Below are 14,099 nucleotides of genomic sequence, written 5' to 3'. Positions count from 1 at the left end.
CGGAGCCACGAGAGCTCGAGGGGCTATCTCTCGATTACACGGTCCAATACCAACTGGTATAGTGATATTATGGGGAGACCAGTCCCCTCAAACCCCCCTGGGGGCTCCGCTGACGCGGAGGTTCGTGGTTATCGTAGTCACTTTGCTACAGTGTAACGGAGTTCGCCTCCCAACGCGAGCACAAATTTTGTTACAGAGTTTGTAACAGGTTCACACGGCTGTAACCAATTTTCGTAACAGCGTTCAGGGAACCTCCGCGAAGCGGACCTACGGGAGCTCGAGGGCTGGCCCTCGAATACATTCTACCAATATTATTAGCGGTTTAGTAGAAGCAATATTGGGGGGACCAGTCCCCCCAAACCCCCCTGGGGCTCCGCTGCGCGGAGGATACGCGATCGAAGACGGAGATGTCGTCATTTCACAGATGCCGGCAAGGGACCAAATGCGACACACTTCAACACGGCATCGCAGAGTTGGGATAAATACGAACCCCGCCAGCCGATAACCCCTCCTCGATCATTTTGGCATGGTATTTGGGCTACGAGTGAGCGATCTAAGAACCGTAGAGCTGGAGAACACTGGAGCCACTGCTAGAGACCATGTAAGTACTCCAATATAATCAATTGTTACGTAAAAAACTAACCGAGATCAGCTTGCTAATGAGCGAACTTTCCTGGCGTGGCTGAGGACCTCGCTAGCATTTGCCTCTATTGGCGTAGCCGTGACCCAGTTCTTCAGGCTCAATATCGCCCAGGTGGCCGAGGACGAACAGTGGTTCGTCAGACGCCTTTCCACGGTGCTAGGCAGTCTATTTGTGGGCGTAGGGCTCATCGTCATCATCAGCGGTATGGTGCGCTACTTCTACACACAAAAGCTGCTACAAAAGGGCCTGTTCCCGGTGTCCCGTGTCATCATCATGTTGTCGTTTCTTCTCACCACCGCGGTAAGTACTTCCCCCATATCTTACAACTATAACTAACAGGACAAGCTTGTGGTGATTACGTTTGGGGTACTCATTGACCTTGCCGGCACAGGTTCCAAGGACTACGAAGCCTCTACAGACTTTATTAAAGCACAGATCGTGCTGTGACATTACATAATTCTGGAATACATACATTCCGCGCAGCGGAGCCCCATTATAGCTTCAATTGACTTGGGGGCCAGCCCCCAAACCCCCGTAGCTCCGCTTCGCGGAGGACACATTGGTCTCTACAATATCTCCGCGCAGCGGAGCCTCAGGGGGGTTTGGGGGGACTTGTCCCCCCATTAGCATCACTACCAGAGCGTATTCGAGGAGAGCCGCATGGAGCGCCGCACCGAGACTTCCACGTGACGTGACTGTTATTTCCCGTAACTTACATAACTCCCAACATAATCAAGAAAAGAAGGTTTGTTTGATGATGCGCGCGCGCTAGCACTGCTGGAGGGGGGAGGTGGTGGGGGAGAGGATGAACTCCCAACCGGGGTTTGCCGGGACGGCAAAAGTTGGCGGTGGCGGCAAAGGTCCAAAGACAGCTGCAGTTTTTTCATTTTTCCATTCCCACCAAAGTAACGACACTACACAGATAAACAATGGTAGGTTGAGATCGGATGGAGATGTGCTGAAAGGATAGCTGACGATTTGGATGTAGGGTAAAGTTCACGGTTCCCTCGCTCGTGCCGGTAAGGTCAAGTCGCAGACTCCAAAGGTCGACAAGCAGGAGAAGAAGAAGATGCCAAAGGGCCGAGCTTACAAGCGAATCTTGTACACTCGTAAGTGATTGCACGACAGAAAACTGGAAAAGAAGAAATGACTAACTAGAAGCAGGACGATTCGTTAACGTTACTCTGACCAACGGCAAGCGAAAGTCCAACCCAGCTCCATCTTCCTAAATGGAGAGAAGCCACGTTAATATTATGATAATGTATTAAAAGCCACTATTTTCTTGCCATGAACCTGTGGGCTACTTAAAAGGGATCTATTTGGTTGAACTGTTTGGAGAGAGCTGGATCGAAGAGTGGTGTGATAAAGCGTGTTTTTTTTTTCAACATTACTCCAGGTATGGTTTGCCACTTTTGTGGTGATGCTGTGATAATGTCTGTGACTACTCCTTCTCCATCTTGCGACACATCAGGGAGAATGGGAGGATGTGGGTCATTGATGGGGCATATGCTGTGTGGTCTGTGGGGGGTAGCGCGCGACCCACCTAGATCTTTTGCATCTCTTCATTTCTCCAGTTCGTTTCCAACTAGTTCACTCCAGGTAGTTGATTCTCGTAGGGTGCCAAATCGTAGATTTTGTATCGTAGAATGAAATGGTTAGCATCGGATACAGGCTCGGTGGAGAAGGATTTGACTCCGCTGGCTGAGGTCATGTCGAGTAGAGCGGCCCAGGGGTTGGCAATGTTCCCACAGCCAGACGATCCTAGGCAGGAGAACACCAATCTAAGGCACTTTCTCGACCTGGAGAACCTTTCGCGGGTTTCTTTGACGGATGACGATGCTGGATCGAGGTTTCTGTACGCCCTGCAGGTGTATAGATTAAGCGCAGAGTCGCAGAATACCTTTTTGCGTGCTGCGGCAACGTACTGGCTGTACCGATATAACCCTTATCTACCGCGAAACCCGTTTACTGTGTACTTTATACGCAGGGCTCAATGCGAGCCAAGGGGTCCTGTAGCGGAGATTGCGCGTTTAGCGCTCAGCGGGGTCAACTCGTTTGAACTCGACTCAATTCTGTCATACCAGATGATCCCGGAAACCTCAGTTGGTGCAGATTTGACAGTTGGCGGGGATAGACATGTCTATGACCTGCCCGAGTCATTAGTTTCGCAGGCAATTGGGGGTGGAGAACTCAATTCAGAGTACATTGAGACCTACCGGAGAATAATAGGGACGCTTCCTGTCTCTCACCCGGCAAGGCAAGCTGTGGTTACCCAGTTGAGGCACACCAAAGTGTCTAATACGTGGACAGAGTTTATTTTCACTTTGGTGTTCCGAAACGCCCTGGTGCTTTACAGGGAGGATGGTAGTTCGCCAGAGATCAACGAGACTCGGCAGCTTGTTTATGAGTATGTTGAGTTTAATCTCGCTACGTCGGCAAGCGATGGTAGTGTGCGCATGCTGGCTCAATTCGTCCATAACCTGCTAAAACGGGGGTTCTTGCGGCCGTTGCAGGAGTATGAGATGCTGTGTTTGTCTTTTATGGATTACACGCATATCCCGGAGGCTATTGTCCTAGTCCAATTCGCCAAGGCATAATCTTTTTTTATCGTCACACGTCACTTGCTATTCTTCATTTTACTTACTATGTGGTACAAGTGATTGCGATAAGGCGATGTATTGTATGGTAAGGCATTGTGTCGCTTACTACGATGGTGATGTATATCATATGGTTGTTGATTTCGTTTGATAGTACGAAGGTGGTACATTATACCATATGGTAAGGCATTGTGGAGTCACTTACTACAAAGATGGTATACTACTATGGTGAAATCTTGTATCATGTGGTGATATCCTAAATATGGTGGTAAGGCATTGTGGAGTCACTTCCTACCAAGACGGTATACTACGACGGTATACTACGACGGTGATAAAGCATTGTAGAGTCACTTACTACAATAACGATAAGCCGGTTGCGAATGGCAAAGCATTGACCATGACAATGATACATCTTATACAATACGAAACGAGGAATGAAGATTCCAACATGCAAAAATTTTGAGCAACACGACCAAGCTCTATAAACGTGTGCGGTTAAAAAAGGGAAAAAAAAATGCTAAGATCGAAAAGACGGCTAGGAACCAGTTACAGCAACCACTCGATCCGGCCGGACCGTTCCCACAGTGCCTTTAATGGTCCCTAGACCAATGGTCCCCGACTTTGGCGTATAAAGCGTCGAGTATGGCTGCGAGAACGATTGGGTGTATGGCGTCTGAACAACGTTGTAGCTGGTCGAAGTACTCTCAAACGCAGAAGCCCCAGTAGTCACCATCACATCAACCAAAGCGGTACCAATAGTCACCCACACCAGAGTAGGCGAGGGCGCAACCGTCACTGACGGTGACGAAGACGATGCTGGCGCTTGGGTCGTAGTAACCCGGTCAATATCTATCCAAGGTTAGCCTGTCCAACCGTTTTTTTATTTAACCCTTAACGGCTTCCCAATACTACTTACCAGCTGCCAAGGACAAAGCCGCTACCAGCGACAACACCATCCACTTGAACAAGTCCATCTCTCTTCAAAAAAATATGCAAAAAAAGTACCAACAAAACGAAGGAGATTGTGGATGTAATATGAATAACGCCAAAGAAGCTTTTGAGTTCGTTACAACTCCTGGCAAGAGAAGGAAAAGACCCCGTCTAACTCTGCTACTATTATAAGCCGGTTCGTCACTCCTTTTTTTTTTTTGCGCTTTGAGACACTCAGGGTATCAGCCACCACCGCAGTCTGACGCAATTGCCTTAGACAGAGTGCAACGATGCCCATTGAACAACGAAAAGACGAGCGATGACAACGCCTTCAACCTTAATCGTCCCTCCCCCGATCGCCAGCCTCCTGGGTTTTCCTCGGTTGCCTGGGCATCCTCTGCCATGTGTGTCATTGTGCTGGTTGTAGGGGCTGTCCATTAATAGCACGGCATCCCCTTAGTCGATGGGAGTTTTTCCGAGGGTTTCGCATCGGCGCGAGCGGGAGAGGGATCGTCCCTTTGACGGGCTCGGGATCGGCCGCCATAACCGTTCCGCCCGCGCGCGCGTCCGCTAAGGGTGAGACTCCGTCTTTGCGACTTGCGTTCGCGACAAAGGAGTTGAAAGGGCTCGTTCTTGTGTTGCTTGGCGACTTGGCGTATACACCACCACCACCGCCCCTGGAAGGCATTATAATGCATTGTTGTTGACTTTTTTGTGTAGATAGCATGCCGCATGTATTACAATAATAGTAGCAGTACTTGTTGATGCCTGCAAGTTTCGAAAGTGTTTCCCACTCGCTTCTGCTTTCCCCCTCCCCTCTCCCCTTATACATATTACATTGTAACGCAAGCTGCGTGCTCTAAAAAAGCTGCCTCGATTTCGAAGGCGGCCAATTGGTTACGCGTATTCCGCCCGGCAACTGGTTCTCCGAATTTTTTTTTCAGGGATTAAATACGCGGTCGATCAATGCACGAGAGCCAAGCCTTTTTGATCGTCGCGCCCGTGCGGCTGTGCATTCCATACCGCTCGAAAGCCTTCCTTTAATATACTTGTTGCGACTGTGCTTTCCCTGGGGCCAGCCCCAGACCCCGTAGCTCCGCTTCGCGGAGGTCTTGCTGATATGTTTAGTGGACTTGTTGGTTATTCATTTTCAAAAACTGAGTCGGGATATGACTTTACCTTCTCTCTGGCTTCATTTACTCCCCGGTTACCGGTATTAGTAGCGTCAACCTAGCGCGTCTTATCGCAGTCTGCTTAGAGGACAGTCATTATTTAGTATCGTATGTATTAGTTCACTCGGGAGTGGAATGCTATAATTAACTTCACAAAAGGACGAGGATGCTTCACTCAGTCAACTTAGTACCGGTACCACGGTAGTACCATAGGTACCGCATCGAATAAGTTAAAGAGGGAAAGCAAACTATACTACGAGTATTCAAGTAGCCAAGATGTGTCTAGAGGAGTTGAGAATAAAAAGGTCACTAATAAGAAGAGCCATTACCAGTCAAAAGTTTCAATTAATACCTCAGGAATTATACGACAAGCTCTAGCGTATTTATACGGGCTAATCAAGCTACAACTCCGCGTAGTGGAGCCCATGAACACTATGGTAGCTTCAATTGACTTGGGGGCCAGCCCCCAAACCCCCGTAGCTCCGCTTCGCGGAGGTCGTCACAAAATTGGTTACAGCCGCGTACTTACATCACAAACTCTGTTGCAAATTTTGTGCGCGCGTTGGGAGGCTGTAACGAAATGTCTACGATAGTCGTGAATCCCCGCGTAGCGGTGCCCCAGGGGGGAATATTCCGCTGCTTCCATTTAACCATCTACAATCCCTCCGCGAAGCGGAGCCTCAGGGGGGTTTGGGGAGGACTGGTCCCCCCAATGTATAGGTAGAGGAATGCAACTATATTGATACGTCTACACAAATGTAGGCTCAGCAATTCCGTGGCGGTATAACGCTACTGGCCTCGAAGGGCCCCGTTTCAATCTAGACCGAGTACCGGTGGTAGATATATAATAAATGAATCAGGAGCCGATTACAGCTGGAAGTTGATGCCGCCCTCCTTGGCGGCGGTCTCGAAGTAGCCGTAGATAGTAGTCACAGCAAGCAGGATACCGGTACCGGAGCCCAGAGTGCCCAGCAGGTCGCTGGCGACCGAGAGAGCGCCAATGGTAGCACCACCCAGAGCGGCGGCAGTGGGGATGATCTTCTTGAGCTCCTTGTACACCGAAGTCTCTCGTCGGCCGGCAATGACCAGCCCCTGGTCCTTGAACTGCTTAGCGACGTCCCGAGGCGAGGTACCCGAGATCTCGATCCACGTCTTGGAGAAGACGGCGCAAGCACCCAGCACAAACGCTACGTAGACGACAGTCTTGATCGGGTCGAGCAAAGCCTCCTGCCAGCTGGTGGGTGGCTGCATGTAGTAGCTGATGCCGCTGACAGCGTAAAGCTGTGCGGAGCCCTCCCTTGGCTCCCAGGTGCCCAGAAGCTTGGAGAGGATGGAAGATGGGTACCGCGAGTAGATCATCTGTGAAATGATGAAAATGTTGGAGGACAGAGCAGACTGGAGCATAATTGGCAGGTTCGACGTGTAGAAGAGTCGGATCGGGTAGGAACCGTAAGGGCCCCGGGATCGCGTCGATTTGACGGGGATCTCAATACGGAACCCCTGCAGGTAAACAACAAGGCCAAAGACGGCAATGGTCACCAGCAATTGGAACATATTGGGCAGGTTCTGTCGGTAGAAAGCCTCATAAAGGGCCCGAGTCTTGTCCTTTCGCGTGAACAGCAGGTGGATCATGGCTACAACAGCGCCCTCGAACTCATATCCTCTTCCACTGTTGACCGTGGTCGGGGCAAACGCCTTCCAGAAGACTGATTCGCAGATGTTGGTCGCAATGAACAGCGAAATGCCGCTTCCAAGGCCGTAGCCCTTCTGGAGAAGCTCATCGAGAAGAATTACTACGAGACCAGCAAACACCAGCTGCAGAATGAGCAGCAGGCACACGCCAGCACCCAACTGGGACGGTACACCGTACATTCCAGTCAAAACATACACAGTCGCCTGACCCAGCGCCAGAATGATAGCCAGCAACTTCTGGGCCGTCTGGTACAGTTCACGGTCCCCCTTATCCTCCATGTTGACCTCAATGAGGTGGGTACCCCCCAATAGCTGGAAAACCATGCCGGAGGACACAATGGGCGTGATACCGAGCTCCATAAGGGTACCACGGTTGGACGCCAGCATCATTCGCAGCCACAAAAGCGGATCGCTCGAATCGCTCGACACAATGCCATAAAGCGGGATCTCGCTCATGACGAGGAAGATCATTAGGGTCACCGCCGTCCACATGAGCTTCTGGTTGAAGGGCACCTTGCGCTCTGGGGCAGACACCTCAGGCAGGAACGGTGCAAACGGCTTGACCAAATCCAGGAACCGCACTCCGCTCATTTTATTTCACTTCACAATTCGTTCTTATCGGGGGAGAAGTGTTTGCTATACGGAGGATATACCAGTAGTTGGTGATGTGTCGGATAGCACTAAGGAAGTTGGTGATGTGTCGGATAGCACTTAGGAAGTTGGTGATGTGTCGGGTTTCAATATTTCAAAACCCCCCCTTCGCGCGGCCCGATACAAAACGCGGAGCAAAGGGATTAAATGGACGCAGGAGGATAATGAGTAATGGCGTTCCGATACGCATTGGGGAAGTACTTGGAGGCTCCTGAGGGGGATAGCCAGGTCGTGTATTATGATGAGGACTTTGTAGTAATCAATGATGCGTATCCCAAGGCGACAGTGCACTGGTTAGTGCTCCCCAGGGATAAGCAGGTTAACACCCGTCATCCGTTGGACGTGTTAAGAAAAGATAAAGATTTGTACGAAAAAACTCGTAAAGTGGTTCAATTGATGGTCCCGAGAGCATTGGAGAAGCTTCGGGCGGTTCTCGGGCCAAATTGCGGCGAGGATATGCTCAAGATTGGTGTTCATTCAAGACCGTCTCTGGCCCATTTACACATCCATATCATTTCACGGGATATGCACTCGTCACGGTTGAAAAACTTTAAGCATTATATGACGTTTAATAGCGACTTTTTCGTGCCGTTTGATGAGATACCCCAACTGCAAGACTCGGATCCCAGGCTGCCTGGCGGGGCGGGCGTCAAATTGGAAACGCTCACATGCTGGAAGTGCGGTGAAACGTTTGGTCGCAAGTTTGCTGCTTTCAAGCATCATCTGGACGATGAATTTCATCGCCTTAAGGACGAGTGTTCATAAGTCTCTCTTCCTTCTTATTGAAGACAATACCTCCCCTCAAGCCGGGGCACCGCTTCGCGGAGGCTCTTCCCCAGAAAATGACAAACCTGCCGGTCAAACGTCCTGGGGGGCCAGCCCCCCAGACCCCCCGTAGCTCCGCTTCGCGAAGGGCCCGTAGAGATTGGTATACTGGGGGGTGTTTATCGATATTATACAATCTGAATTACGATTACAACTGAGCTGGATGCCTCAAGTAACAACACTCTAGGAAGCTGACACATCAATGATTGCTTAATATAAAGTCAGATACAATGCCCCGTTATGATCATGCTGTTTGGGCGTTCAGTCGCTTATGGACCCCACGACCGAGCCGCACAGATGTCTAAGACTTTACCCCTGTATCTTATTTTTCATGAGGCTTCTGCCGGTAATTAACGGGTTCCCCTAAACCTCACCCTCTCAATTGATCCCAGGAGTGTTTAATGTTTTGTTAGATGATTGAAGCAGCTCTGTTTTTTTCCGCATTTTCAATTCATTTGCAGTATAATATAAGTCAACAATTGACTCCCTAACAGCTTGTGTAACTTAGTACTACGGTACTTACTACTCTTGCGGAATAGACGTAATAGACGTAAGCCCACTTAATTGGAGCTACCCCAGAAATGTCCAATGTATTGAAAGGCTGTAGAACTGATACAATTGATGTAAGCTCTTCAATATATCACAATAGCAAATAGCAAGAAAGAATAACATGCAACATCTCAGGTTGAATCCAATAACACGAAATTGTGTAGTATGATTGCATTCTCCACAGCCTGTTCACTTTCCGGGTCCAAGAATGACACCTATGAAAGATTTTTCTGACTTCAAAATCAGTGGGAGTACGTAAGAAACGACGGTCAAATGCTACCGGTAACATACAAACTCTCTAAATAAATTGAAATTGGCGGCAATGGTAGCTGGATGAAGAAAAAATATGGTACTGAGGAAGAGATGGATAGAGTTGCGCAACAACTCTACTCGCATTCGAAAGGCTCATCTAACGGTAGTAATTTCTATTTTTTATTAAAAGGTCGTGACCAATCTGAGGTGAGCAATGAGAGAAATAGGAAAAGAGGCATTGTGGAATTGCTTAGATCTCAAGAAGAGCCGAAGAAAAAGTCTAAAAGGGCCCGACAAATATAAAGCTAACTACACGCGTAGGTATTCCAAGAGTAGGTTTCTTGAACCCCAGAAATTTTAATTTATTTGACTGGTACAGTACAGTGGTAGTTCCTTGAACTGGTCCAGGGGCCAAGTCCAGCAACTCTCAGCACAGCCGTGCCTTGGCTCCATAACTAGACAGAGGATATCATCCTTTGGCGTAGCTCATGCTTATTACTGTGTCGATATAAATTATAAACTTCCATATGTAGAAGCCTGTGATGTACACGGGCCAATTGAACTTTGCATTTCTACCAGCATCATATGTTGCTCTCTCCTGATGCTGACCCCCTTCTTAGCTTGCGACCATGATAGCACCTCAACCATGTAAACTATTTAAGGCTCCTCTTCGTTCGTCGTTCGTCATGGCTGCTTGTTTACCTATGACCGATTAGTACTTCTCTAGCTCAGGATTATCTCTTCCATTCCTTCGATCTTCTCCTGATATCTGGGACTCCTCAGATGCTCTCGTCTCGAGCAAAGTATAATGCATAAATCTATTACCCAGGTATTTTACAAATCCAAGAAAAAAATAATTAAAGGTTGACCAAGGTGATGCCTGGGGTGCCTGGAACAGCGTCCTGGGTGACCTTGTTGTTTGGAATCTCAACGGCCTCGCTAGTCTGGAGGTCCTTGCCGCCCTGGCGGTCCTCGTTCATGACCACGACCTGCACCTCGGTCACGTTAGTAGCAGCCGGAGCCTTTTCGAGCAGCGGAAGCACCGCCTTAACGGTAGCGATCTCGTCAAAGACAAGCTTTCGGTTGCACACGGCGTCTGGTGCCTCGCCCTGCGAGATACGCGACTTAAGGAAGTTGATGAACTGCATACCACGCTTGACGTCGCCCGTCTTGCCCACCTGCTGCTTGAGCTCTGGCGTGATATCGAGCTGCATCTGTGAGAACCGCTCTCGCACCAGCTCAATGAACTGGTCCTGCCACTCGGGGAAGCTCACAGCCACGTAGAAGGTGAGCTTGGAGGCCTTCTTGGGGTCAAACTCGGGGCCCTTCTTCTTCTTCTTGAGGTTGGCGCCCTCGGTTTCTCGCACGGCTCGGGCAACGTCCCGAACATACTCAAGAGCAGCGCTGACCGACTTCTCGACCGGCTTGGAGACCTGCGGGAACGCAGCGTCGTGCGCAGAGGTCTTGTGGCCCAGCTTCTCCCTCCAGACGTACTCAGCGAAGTGTGGAGCAATTGGGCACAGAAGCAGCGCCTGAGTCTCAATGTATCGAAGTACAAGGTCTCGGTGCATGCCGGCACCCTGGGCAGTCGAGTCTCGGTAGTAGTCTCGAGAGATCTGGAAGTCGAAGAGGCCGAACTTGAGCGCGTTCTTGTAGAGTGCATTGTCGTAGCTCTCCTTGGCCTTGGTGATGAGCTCGTTCATCTCGTTTTCAAAGGCGGCGTCGAAGAATGAGTCCTTAGGGCCCACTCGGAGAGAGTCCAGGTTGGCCAGGGTCTCGTCGATCCACTCCTTGAGCACGTAGAGTCGCAGAATGGCTGCGTTGGCGTTGGCCTCGTCAAAGTTGGCGTCCTCGAAAGTGTCACCGGCGTCAGCAAGCGCAATTCGCGACGCATCAGCACCAAACTTCTTCACGGCTTCCTCGAGGGTCATGAAGTTACCCGTAGACTTGGACATCTTCTCGTTGTTGAGCAGAAGATGGCCGTTGGCTCGGATGCCTCGTGGCCAGAACTTCTTGGGGAACAGCGCAGTGTGGACATAAATGAAGAAGGTAAGATGGTTTGGAATAAGATCCTTGCCGGAGATTCGCACATCAAGCGGATAGAAGTACTCAAACTCAGACCGCATCTTGTCGAGCTTCTCCTTAGAGATGGTCGAGTCCTTTGGAGGCTCCTCGGTGTGATGGAACACATAATCCCACACATCATCGGTCATCTCGTCGGCCCCAATACCAAGGATACCCTTCTCCTGGCCGTAGAAGTCGGCATGGAGGAAGTGGCAGATGGTATAGTAGGCCATGTAGACGGTGGAGTCGGAAAGAGACTCGCAGAGGTACTTAGGGTCCCATGGGATCTTGGTACCAAGACCATACGATCGCGAGAGCGCCCAGTTTCGCAGCCAGTCAAGCACCTTCTCGAAGCCGTGTCGCGTTTCGGAGGTGTAAGTGTTCATGCTCTTGAGGCACTCTTCGGCCTGGGATCGCCACGCTGGCTCACCGTAGTCCATGTACCACTGGTCCTCGAGAGAAACGATGCACTCGTCACCGCTTCGCGAAATAACAAGGGCTTCTGGCTCGGAGTAGACAAACGCCTCGCCAGACTCAATCAGGTCCTGTCGCACCTTTGGCTTGGCCTCCTCGACCCGCTCGCCCTTGTACTTGCCAATGATCATGGTACCCTGGAAGAAGCCCTCCTTGTAAGCGATCTCCTTAGCCTGGGCCAGAGCTTCCTTGTCCTTGGGAGACTTGATCTTGAGCTCCTCTACGACCTTGGGGGCAGTGAGCCGGCCGTAGGTTGGCGTCTCTACGATTTCTACGGGAGCCAGAGAGGCCCATTCCTTCTCAATCTTGTAGTACTCCGGCTTGTTCTGGAGATCAATCGAGGTGATGAAGTCGTCTGGAGAGTCGCTGGGCACCGAAGTAACGACACCGGTACCCTTCTTGGCCAGAACAGTCTCCATAGGAAGAACTCGCACCTCTGGGTAAACCGAAAGCGGCGCCTTGACCTTGGAACCCACCAAAAGGGCACCGGAGATCTCAGTAATTGGCGTGTGCTCACCTCGCTTAGGCGTAAGGTGCTGGTAGCTCATGTTCTTGAACGCACGCTCAGTGGTGATGAAGTAATCGCCATTTCCGGCATCAAACACGCCGTAGGTGATCTTGGGAGACACAAAGCAGCACGTCTGACCGTACATCGTCTCTGGTCGCAGCGTAGCAGCCACAAGGTAAACATTCTTCTCCCGAAGACCGAACTGGTCGGCAATCTCCCGGGCCGGCTCCGCCCACTCGAGCATCTTGATCTTGATACCAGTGTACTCCTGCGGGTTGACAGCCTCACCGACCTGTCGATCGTGATCCATGCACGGCTGCCCATCCTTGGCAGAGTAGATGGTATACCGCTCGCCAAACTTGATCTTTCCGCCTTCCTTAAGCCGGTTAAGCTGCCATCGCACAAAAGCATCGTAGTACGGGTTTCGATCCGTCGTAATAAACGACCGTCGCCAGTCAATTCGCGCGCCAAAGTCGGAGCAGTCCCGCTTGCACAGCGGAGGGAAATACGTCAGCCAGTAGTCGGCATCAGCAAATTTCTGTACCTCCTCCCGTTGAATGCCCAACTGGAGCATGATCTCAAACTGGTACTTGCCTCGACCCTGCTTAGCGGCCACCTTGGACTTCTTAGCTTTGAACTTGGACAGATCTTCCCGCTGCTTTGGAGCCTCCACCACTTCTGGCTCGTCCTCATCGGCTGGAACGTTTTCAAACATGGGCCCAAACAGCTCAATTTCTCGCACCAGCTTGTCAGCACACGCTTTAATGGGCATACCCGTGCAGTGGAAGCCAAGCGGGAACAGCGCTCGCTTGCCCAGCATTCGCTCGTAGCCGGTCGCAAACTCCACCTTGGACAAAGTGAAGGAGTGACCTGCGTGCAGCACACCGTTCATGTATGGATAGGCCATCGTCGCGAAGAACTTGTACTTTTCGGCCAGCTCCCGCTTGTCCTCGGGGCTCGGGGCATCGACCTCAAAGACCTTGTCTTCGGCCCACACCTTTTGGTACTTCTTCTCAATCTCGATGAGAGTATCTCGCCGAGCGGTATTCTCCATTACGAGGGTCTTGCCCCCTCCTTCTTTGCTCGCCATGATGGATTATATTCCTCTGATCCAAAGTTCGAAAAGGGTTCAAAGAGCTCAAGGTCGGAGGTTTTTTTCACTTTTGAGTCACCCCCGGCGCCCGCCAACCCTTTCAGCCGTGCCCCATCGAACATCGCAGAATTCCCCTGGGCCGACTCGTCTTCCTGGGGGGCCAGCCCCCCAGACCCCCCGGGCGACGCTTCGCGTCGGGCTTGTGGATAAACTGTTTCAAGCTTTTTGGTGCCTCAACAGGGGTGGGGTCAATTCAACTCACTGCGATGAACTATAGATATTTTATATACGTCCTGAGCAATTCAACTCGCTACAATTAACTATAGATATTCTATACGCATTCTGAACAATTCAATACGCTCGCTACAATCAGTATAGATATCCTATATACATCTTCAATAAAAAAATCTGGGAGAATTTGTCCCCTGGGTCAATGCAATGAGCTTATTGGGTAGACGGACTGACAATAGTGACGCTATTTTCTTGAATGGCATTCTCTTCTCGAGTGACATTTTATTTTAGATCAAAAAAATCCTTATAAACAGATTGCCCATTTTGACTGACAAATGAACTACCGAGAGATGTCCTAAATAAATCTTATCCACCACAGGGAGTTAATGACTTCGGCATCAACCTTCTTGTGTGTGGT

The 14,099-nt window shown here is 50.4% G+C and overlaps 6 protein-coding genes across 6 annotated transcripts; 3 read left to right on the top strand and 3 right to left on the bottom strand.

The window, feature by feature from the left end:
* Nucleotides 1-526: 526 nt before the first annotated feature.
* Nucleotides 527-1,090, top strand: TRVA0_044S01068 (YidH family protein; the record flags this gene model as incomplete). The annotated part of the gene is made up of 3 exons (XM_076686818.1): nucleotides 527-601; nucleotides 653-943; nucleotides 989-1,090. The coding sequence occupies 3 exons, from the start codon at nucleotides 527-529 to the stop codon at nucleotides 1,088-1,090; spliced, it is 468 nt and encodes a 155-aa protein (XP_076538976.1).
* A 482-nt stretch (nucleotides 1,091-1,572) lies between these two features.
* Nucleotides 1,573-1,872, top strand: RPS30A (40S ribosomal protein eS30 RPS30A; the record flags this gene model as incomplete). Its single annotated transcript, XM_076686817.1, has 3 exons — nucleotides 1,573-1,575; nucleotides 1,632-1,752; nucleotides 1,808-1,872. The coding sequence occupies 3 exons, from the start codon at nucleotides 1,573-1,575 to the stop codon at nucleotides 1,870-1,872; spliced, it is 189 nt and encodes a 62-aa protein (XP_076538975.1).
* A 417-nt stretch (nucleotides 1,873-2,289) lies between these two features.
* TRVA0_044S01024 (uncharacterized protein) lies at nucleotides 2,290-3,240 on the top strand (the record flags this gene model as incomplete). Its single annotated transcript, XM_076686816.1, has 1 exon — nucleotides 2,290-3,240. One exon carries the CDS (start codon nucleotides 2,290-2,292, stop codon nucleotides 3,238-3,240), a length of 951 nt encoding a protein of 316 aa, XP_076538974.1.
* Nucleotides 3,241-3,775: 535 nt separating this feature from the next.
* On the bottom strand, nucleotides 3,776-4,196 carry TRVA0_044S01002 (uncharacterized protein; the record flags this gene model as incomplete). The annotated part of the gene is made up of 2 exons (XM_076686815.1): nucleotides 3,776-4,089; nucleotides 4,157-4,196. 2 exons carry the CDS (start codon nucleotides 4,194-4,196, stop codon nucleotides 3,776-3,778), a joined length of 354 nt encoding a protein of 117 aa, XP_076538973.1.
* A 2,013-nt stretch (nucleotides 4,197-6,209) lies between these two features.
* SEC61 (translocon subunit SEC61) lies at nucleotides 6,210-7,625 on the bottom strand (the record flags this gene model as incomplete). The annotated part of the gene is made up of 1 exon (XM_076686814.1): nucleotides 6,210-7,625. The coding sequence occupies one exon, from the start codon at nucleotides 7,623-7,625 to the stop codon at nucleotides 6,210-6,212; it is 1,416 nt and encodes a 471-aa protein (XP_076538972.1).
* A 2,543-nt stretch (nucleotides 7,626-10,168) lies between these two features.
* Nucleotides 10,169-13,411, bottom strand: CDC60 (leucine--tRNA ligase CDC60; the record flags this gene model as incomplete). Its single annotated transcript, XM_076686813.1, has 1 exon — nucleotides 10,169-13,411. One exon carries the CDS (start codon nucleotides 13,409-13,411, stop codon nucleotides 10,169-10,171), a length of 3,243 nt encoding a protein of 1,080 aa, XP_076538971.1.
* Between the last annotated feature and the right edge of the window lie 688 nt (nucleotides 13,412-14,099).

This window comes from Trichomonascus vanleenenianus (genome assembly GCF_965637985.1).
Source record: "Trichomonascus vanleenenianus strain CLIB 3782 genome assembly, contig: TRVA0_044S, whole genome shotgun sequence".
Classification (NCBI taxonomy): domain Eukaryota; kingdom Fungi; phylum Ascomycota; class Dipodascomycetes; order Dipodascales; family Trichomonascaceae; genus Blastobotrys; species Blastobotrys vanleenenianus.
Note: the sequence above shows the minus strand (reverse complement) of the source record. Positions and strands in the feature narration are given on the sequence as shown.